The sequence below is a fragment of the Phalacrocorax carbo genome, chromosome 18, assembly GCF_963921805.1.
Source record: "Phalacrocorax carbo chromosome 18, bPhaCar2.1, whole genome shotgun sequence".
Lineage (NCBI taxonomy): Eukaryota > Metazoa > Chordata > Aves > Suliformes > Phalacrocoracidae > Phalacrocorax > Phalacrocorax carbo.
The window spans coordinates 7,016,820-7,025,347 of record NC_087530.1 but is presented as its reverse complement, the minus strand read 5'-3'; the positions used below and the strand labels follow the sequence as shown (position 1 = coordinate 7,025,347).

Sequence of the window (8,528 nt, the reverse complement as noted above, 5' to 3'; positions counted from 1 at the left end):
CTCACCTCACTCTCGAGGAGGGGAGCGAAGGGCGCCTGCGTGTTCTGCCGCCCGCCGCCCAGCGGCCGGCAGGGGGGCTCGGTGCGCCTGCGCGCTACGGTCGCCGTCCCCCCCGTGCCCCGGAGGGGGGGTTGCTGCGCATGCGCCCCGCGCTGCCCGCCCCTCGCCAGCAGCAGCAGCAGGAGGAGGCGGCGGTGGTGGTGATTCTGGCCGTGGGGAGCGTGAGGCACAGCGAGCGCCGCTGCCGCCCCCTGTTATCCGGGAGCCCCAGCACCGGGCGGGAGGAGGCGGGAGCGCGCCGGCGGCGGCGGGAGCCAGAGCGGCGGCGGCAGCAGCGGCGGCGGCGGCAGCAGCAGCAGGAGGAGTCAGTGCCCGGCCCCCCCCCTCCGCTCAGTCCCGTTACAGCCCCCCTCCCTCCGCGCTCCGCTCCGCAGCCACCAACATGTCGGCGCCGGCGGCCAAAGTCAGTAAGAAGGAGCTGAACTCCAATCACGATGGGGCCGACGAGACCTCAGGTGAGGCCGCGCCGGGGGCGGGAAGGGAATGGCGGCAGCCGCCGCGGCCTCCGCCTCGCACCGCGCCGCACCGACCGCCATTTTCCCCAGCCACACGGGCCGCGGCCGGGCCGGAGGCGGGAAGAGCGCGGGGTCGGCCGGGCGGATGTGCAGGCCCCAGCGGCAGCAGGAGGAGGCCATGTTAGCGCCCTTTTGTCTCCGCTCCCCGGCCCGGCCTCCTTCCCCACGGGCGCAGGCGGGGCCGGGCGGGGGGCGCTGCGGCCTTGGCGGAGCAGCGGGACCCCCCCGCCCCACCTCCCGGAGCAGCATCCGCGGAGCCTCATTGTGCTCCGCCGCCGCCATGATGCTTCGCCGCCGCCGCCGCCTCCTCCTGGTCTCGGCGCCGCCGCCGCGGCCGCGTGGTGCTGCCCCGCCGTGCGGGGATGGAGCGGCTCCGCCGCCGCCGCCGGGCCCTGCCCGCCCCGGGGAACCACGCGGTGCTCGGCGATGGAGCCGCCGCCGTCCCCCACGTGCGATCGCGGCAGCGATTTTTTTTTTTTTTTTTAAAAGGTCGCCGCGCCGCGGGTTTCCTCCCGGCTGCCGCCGCGGGAAGGGCGCAGCGTTCTCCTTCCTCCCTGCCATCAACTCCGCCGTCCGCGCCCCGCGGTCCTGCCCCTGTTGCCGGCCTCGGTCCCACGCGTGCTTTCCCTACCCGGCCGCCCTCTCCGTCGTGGGGAAGGGGGAGCAGCGCGTCCCCCCGCGCGAGCTGTCCCCTAACGCGGGCTGAGCCGTGCGGGAAGCTCACGGGGGAGGAGTGAGCCTGCTGCACTGCTCCAGCCACTTCCCGCTGCCCTTCATTCATCTCCCGGCGCGATCGGTAAACACTCCTCCTGTAACCGCGACCCTCGCCAGGCTGCGTCGAGCGCAAGTTCCGAGCAGAAAACACCTGCCAAACGGCGACTTTGGGGGGTTTTTTTGTTCATAACCCTCCCTTCGAACGGTCTTTTTGGTTTTTGGAAGGCAGCACGTTCCCAGTTACGCTGTTTCTGTCCTCTCTAAATTATTTAACGTCCCTTCAAATGTGTTGGCCATAGCAAATGCGGCTTACAACTTTTTAATTAAATTGGTATTTATCTCCCATGATTGACTTATCGCTTAAGTTGACTTGTGAAACTGCGTAGGGGAACGTGAGCTATGATTTCTAGAGGTAAACTTGCTTTGCGTGCCGTTTTGTCAAAGTTTTCTGTGCTTCAGCTGTAGTACGACCTGGAAGTAGCTGAAGCTTTAAGGCCTAGTAACACTTCAGACACTTGGTAGAAATATCTGAGTGCTTCTGAAGTAGATCCCTAGAGAAGGTCTTAAGCGAAAACCCCAGGTGATTTCGGAATGAAGGGATTTTGATGCATTTTCGTTTGTTTTTCAGAAAAAGAGCAACAGGAAGCAATTGAACACATTGATGAAGTACAGAATGAAATAGACAGGTAAACATTAAACTTTTAAAATGTTCTAGCAGAAATTGAAGTGTAACTTTCAAAAATAAAAATGGTTAGTAAAGTAAGTGCTTGGCAGTAGTTCTTGCTGTCTTTAAATTCCACCAAGATATACTTGTGTTTTGATTTGATTAAGAGTTATTTGTGTACGATAAAAAATTTTAAGTAGTATCCTGGTTTCTTGTTTAATTGTGTATAATTAAAAGGGTGGAACTTGAGTTTAAAATTTTAAATTAATGGTGATATTTTTAATAATAGAAATGTATTTCTTACTGTTTTTTTCAAATTCGTGTGCTGTTTGCAAAAGTATTTTCGTGTTTGTGTGCAGAACCAAAAACTTGGTTGAAAAGTTAGTTTTTATTATGTATCTCTTTAATTATATAGTCATGTGCTTATAGAATAATATGTAGAAAGTGTCACTGAAACATTAGTTTCATATCCCAAAACTCTCTGCGGACTCTGTATTGGTATTTGCCTGGACCTTATCTCCATGCACTCTGTCCTACAAAGGCCACAGGTGACTATTGAGGCTCAGGCCGCATGAAACTGTTGCAGTATCAGGGCTCTGCCTTCCTGCAAAACCAATTAAATGTTATGTCTTAAGATTTTACTTGTGTGGAGTACAAAATAGCTTTGCTGTAGCTTATAGACTGCCCAAGACTTACAAAGAGCAGGCGATAGTGTTGTGTTATCCATCTTCAGGTCTTTTGCAAACAAAATGCTTAAGAGGTAAATACTACTTTGCTTTGCTAAAATAAGGGTCTGTCCCTCATGTAATGCTGCAAAACATGCAATGTGTTTTGAACGTTTCACTAAGATCAGTGAGATTTGCTTCTGGTGGTGTGTTTCTTAATAGTTGTTACAGGTTTGGGCCTCTTCTTTTTGTTTGAAATGCCCCATTTGTTAAATATGGCAGACTAGTCTAATCAGACCCATTCTGTTTTTAGCTAACTACTGATGATGCATCTCTAAATTTCAGTTCTCTCTCCTGTGGTTAACATGGCTCTTTCTATTACAGACTGAATGAACAAGCCAGTGAGGAAATTTTGAAAGTAGAACAGAAATACAATAAACTCCGCCAACCATTCTTCCAGAAGAGGTCAGAATTGATCGCCAAAATCCCAAATTTCTGGGTAACAACATTTGTCAACCACCCACAAGGTATATTCTTAATAGCCTTTTTTTTTTTTTGTAAATTCAGTGTTTGCTTGTTATGTGAGTGTCTTGCAGCTCTGAGGGTTTTCTAGAATCGTTGCTGGGCATATGTTTAAACAGAAGCCTGCTTCATATGCAAACACTTCCTTTTTGTTCTAGAGAGCATTTTATAAGCCCTTTATTTCTTGCATTTGTTGACTAAAGGAACATCTTGTTCACTAAAATCCCGCATTGGTTTTCTTTCTGCATTTTAAATGACAAGTTTCCCACTTTTATTAGGTAACTGGGCCCTTTATAGAGGGGAAGAAAAAAAGGATTCTAGTTTGGTGGCTTTTTTTTTCTTAATTGGAGGTGAGCTCCTTCAGACCCCTGACAACAGACTTTCTGAGAGGACAAAACAAGTTTGTAGACTGCTTAGACTGGGCAAACTATATGTGTGAAAATATGTTTCAGAGAGAAGGGTAGATATATGCAGATAGCTTTTGCTGCTCTCTGATGTTAAACTACAACAAGGAAACGTAATGTTTTCACCTCAGAAATGACAAACGACACAAATGCTAATTCAATAGTCTGTTGGCTGGTAACTCAAAAAAAAAAGAGCTACAAGAAGTTGTCTTGGACAGATGTGTTGCTTTTCAAATCTTACTGTCAACTTCCTGTATTTCATCTGCATGATACATGTTTCATAGCTTTGTTAATGTGGGGTTTCTAATTCTGTCTTAGTATCTGCACTGCTGGGAGAAGAAGATGAGGAAGCACTGCATTATTTGACCAGAGTTGAGGTGACAGAATTTGAAGACATCAAATCAGGTTACAGAATAGATTTTGTAAGTACTTCAAATAATTTATTCACTTGTGATTTTTCTGTGGTGGTTTTTTTTTTAATGTAATTGCTTATTGGGTTGTAGTTTGTAACTTAATCTCTTCAGTTATCCATTTAATACTGGATTTGACTTGGCATGTGCCTTTACATTATGTGGATTCTAACTCTTTGCTTTCAACTCTGCAGTATTTTGATGAGAATCCATACTTTGAAAATAAAGTTCTCTCCAAAGAGTTTCACCTCAATGAAAGTGGAGACCCATCTTCAAAATCAACTGAGATCAAATGGAAATCTGGGAAGGTACGTATCTCCACATCTGGAAGAGGCGATCGCTGCTCTGTGTGATATCATCACTTCAATTATATTCCTTTTCACTTTTTTCTTTTTATTTTGTATTGAAGCTGCCTTGTCCTCCCTTTCCTTCCCCTCTCAACCCCTTTGATGCTTCTCTACATACATAGGTTTATGCCCATCTTGCAGCATTTGGGACACCCTGTTTACATGACGATCTGTAGTGAGTTCTCTTGCTCAGTTGAGCACCACTGTTAGAACAGTGAAAAAGTAAAAGTATGACCAGATGAAGAGATTAACAAGTGCATTAGCTTGTCTCTCTTTGGTGTGGATTTAGACTGTGTTTTGTTGTTTTCTTAAGATAACTCTTGAATTCCAAGGACAGCAGGGCTTTGGGTGGTCAGATGGGGTGTATGAATTTTTTATTTTCCCTCTTTATGTTCTCAACTTCATTTCCAGACACTACATCTTCGTAGAAGTTGCAGCCACACAATAACATGGGCATGTCTCTCACCCAGACAGTATTCAAACATAATTAACTTGCTGTGATTAGTTTCTGTAAAAGTTGGGAGCACTTTCATGTTATCCTGAAGTTTTTGAAATGAGTATTTAAAAGTACAACTGAGGGTTGCACTTAAGTCACTGCTTGTTTTGTCACCCTCAGACTGCGAAAAAAAACTTAATATTTTTTCATTGAGAACCAGAACTTTTCCTCTTGCCCTAAAAGTTATAGTCCAGTACAAAGTAGCTGAATGATCTTTACAACATATCACAAAATCAATGCGAATTCTGGTATTGTTCTTCATTAACAGTCTAAACATAAATTATGTGATTGTATCATGAAAACAAATTCTAGAAGTTTAGAATTACCATATGATCAAAGAAAGAGTGGATTTAAGTAGTGGATAGTAATTTTCTTTTCAGACTTAGCAAACAGATTGTTGCAAACTTAGGAAACTTCTGGGGTAAGGTGGTAGATACAGGACTTGTGTGTTCTTGTGACCATATGTTTTAGCAGTGTTTGTAGGTTTTTTGACTTACTGCAAGGAATGACCTGAAGACTTCAAAGAAGGAAGTGTTAGGATAAGAAGGCTAGGCAGTTCTTTATCTCAAGTTAAAGACAGAGGTGTGGAGATTGAGCATTTCTTAAATTGTGTGTATGTAGTAGCCATAGCATTTAGCTACAAATACAGCTACTCTGAGTAGCATTTAGCCATTGTAAGATCTTTTAAGTTCAATATATCGTTAAACACTTGTCGTACTTGTGCTTCCCTGTGATAGGGAAGCAAAAATCAAAGGTAAGATACTATGAATATTCAGTATTTCAGCGGAGGTCATTAAAAGAAACAGGTGGTTTTACTGTTTTCTGATGTTCTTGAGAAATGCAAGTGGTATCTCTTTCTGTGTCATATTCCAGATGTTTCTTAAAGACTTCTTCCCTCTAAAAGAGGGAGTAGTAAGTGACTTCTTGTGGTTGTTTAGACAAGTATGGTTCTGAATGGTGCTTATTTTAAAAAAAAAAAATCCATGTAAAGACCACTTCTTAGGGGACTTCTTAACTTTGTTTTCAGGATCTGACAAAACGTTCAAGTCAGACACAGAACAAAGCCAGTAGGAAGAGGCAGCATGAAGAGCCAGAAAGCTTCTTTACCTGGTTCACTGACCACTCCGATGCTGGGGCTGATGAACTAGGAGAAGTCATCAAGGATGACATCTGGCCAAATCCGTTACAGTACTACTTGGTATGTGCAGCACTGAGTTGTTGAGCCGTATGCATAATAGCACTGTGCAAGTGAAAGTGAATTTGATTGCTGTAGTTAATGTCACATATGTGTCTTTAAGGTTCCTGATATGGATGATGAAGAGGGGGAGGGAGAGGAGGATGATGACGATGATGAAGAGGAAGAAGGATTGGAGGATATTGATGAAGAAGGAGATGAAGATGAGGGGGAAGAAGATGAAGATGATGATGAGGGAGAGGAAGGAGAGGTGAGTAATCTTAGCGCTTCCATCTCTGGTGTATGAGAATTAAAAGAAACTTACAAGAGGGATCTTGTGAAAAGCTGAGCCATTGATACAGAAGTAAAATTGTTCTTCTCTGTGCAATGGCTGACAAGGTGCTTGCAGGGGAGAAGCAGAGCTCTTGCTACCTGAACTTGTGGAGTGGTTTCAGTGTAGTAATGAGTATGTTTGTGTATGTGAGAGACAGTGCAAATAAGTAGTTTTAGTAAATTCGTAAGGGAAATGCTCTAGAAGAGCTAGGATATTAGCATAACAAAATTCTTATATAATTAGTGAACATTTCTAGCAACGCTTTACTTGTAAATGGCTTTTGTTGATGCATCCAGTTCTGTCATCTGTCTCCCACCTGTTGGTTTATTTCTGCTTATGGCCAGCTTAGCTGAGACTCTCTGTTGGGTGCAGGAATTAGACATTTCCTTTAGCAGCAAATGGGATTACAGGGACAGTGTTGAGGGTGCTGGTAACTTGAAGTTTAGAATGTCTTTGTTTCATGTATTTGGGCATGGTGTGTCTGCATTTCAGCAGCAAAAAATTACTTGTATTGAGATGGGAGGGCTGTTGTGGCCCCCTGAGTACAGGGCTCTATGACGTAACCTAGAATTTAGCACCTGGAAGTTGAAGTATTTTGGTCCTCAGAGTTTGAAATGAGGGGGGAAAACATGCCCCCTTCACTTTCTAAATGTTAAAGTTACATCAATGTTTGTGGTGATTTTAAGTCACAGTAGTTTTTCAAACCTAATGTTTTTTCCTTGGGACATCCAGTTGTTAGCCGATTTCTATGTAGACAGGTTCTCACACCAAGTGTTACTGCTCCTTAGTGAAGAGGGAAAGAGAGGTCATCATACAGCCTGCTATAAGTAACGCTGTAGGGCTATAGTCTGTAGGGTAGTAAAACATTCTGGTTATTGCATTCGAAAGTTGGTGCTATCTGAAGCTTAGTGATTAGATTTTTTTAATTGTTGCTTATCTTTCAACAGGAGGATGAAGGAGAAGATGACTAATTGAACACTGATGGATTCCAAAACCCCTTTATACCTTTTTAATTTTTCTCCAGTCCCTGGGAGCAAGTTGCTGTCTTTTTTTTCTTGTGCTCAGTCGCCTTGTTCTCTTGAGGTCTCTTTTTCTCTCCTCTACACCATGGCTCACAATTTATTTTGGGGGAAATATCTTGAGCAGAATACAGTGGAAAAGAATCTACCGGTTTCTGTTTCAAGTTCATTTTTATCCCTTTCCGTCTCAAAACAAAAACTGTTTATGGAATCAATACACCATGTTCTGTGGGAAAAAAGAAAACCTTCTGCTCCCTTCACTCTGCTGGAAGCTGAAGAGTGCTAGGCCCCTGTGTAGTAGTGCATAGAATCTAGCTTTTTTCCTTCTTTCTCTGTATATTGGGCTCAGAGATTACACTGTGTCTCTATGTGAATATGGACAGTTAGCATTTACCAACATGTATCTGTCTACTTTCTCTTGTTTAAAAAAAAGAAAAAACTTTAAAAAAAAAAAGGGTTATAGAAGGTCAGCTGGGGTGGGTTTCAGATGTTTGGGTGGGTTAAGTGGGCATTTTGACAACATGGCTTCTTCTCCTTTGGCATGTTTAATTGTGATGTTTAACAAACATCCTTGCAGTTTAAGATGACACTTTTAAAATAAAATCTTCTCCTAATGATGACTTTGAGCCCTGCCACTTGATGGAGAATCAGCAGAACCTGTAGGATCTTATTTGGAATTGACATTCTCTATTGTAATTTTGTTCTTGTTTATTTTTAAATTCTTTTTTTTTTTTTGTTTCACTGGAAAGGAAAGAAAGATGCTCAGTTTTAAACGTTAAAGTGTACAAGTTGCTTTGTTACAATAAAACTAAATGTGTACACAAAGGGACTGGTTGGTCTTCACTGAAAGAAACAGTTTTAATATCCTGTTTTGAACTTGCTTGTAGTTTCTTGGCATTTTTGGGGGCATTTGGTCAGTATTAGTGCAATGCAACATTGTGGTTGCGTGGACTGATAATCAGTTAATTTAGTTTCCACTATTTCCGTACTTGTAAACTGTTTCATTTGGTAGTTACTACTGCACACTCTGTTTCTTGAATTACCTAACTGTGTCAGACAGGGCTGTAGGTACACATGCCTTGTGTGAAGACAGAGGTTTATATTAATATTTTTGCAAAAAGAAAAATCACTTGAGTCTTTGATTTTTTTTTTTAGTAACTTGCAGTACTGTATCTCCAGTAAATTAGTTTGCATGAAAATACCA

At 43.7% G+C, this 8,528-nt stretch overlaps 1 protein-coding gene across 1 annotated transcript; it reads left to right on the top strand.

Moving 5' to 3' along the window:
* Positions 1-143: 143 nt before the first annotated feature.
* On the top strand, positions 144-8,149 carry SET (SET nuclear proto-oncogene). The gene is made up of 8 exons (XM_064468381.1): positions 144-515; positions 1,918-1,975; positions 3,003-3,145; positions 3,863-3,966; positions 4,149-4,262; positions 5,825-5,995; positions 6,096-6,242; positions 7,253-8,149. The coding sequence occupies exons 1-8, from the start codon at positions 443-445 to the stop codon at positions 7,274-7,276; spliced, it is 834 nt and encodes a 277-aa protein (XP_064324451.1). The 5' UTR covers positions 144-442; the 3' UTR covers positions 7,277-8,149.
* Positions 8,150-8,528: the final 379 nt, after the last annotated feature.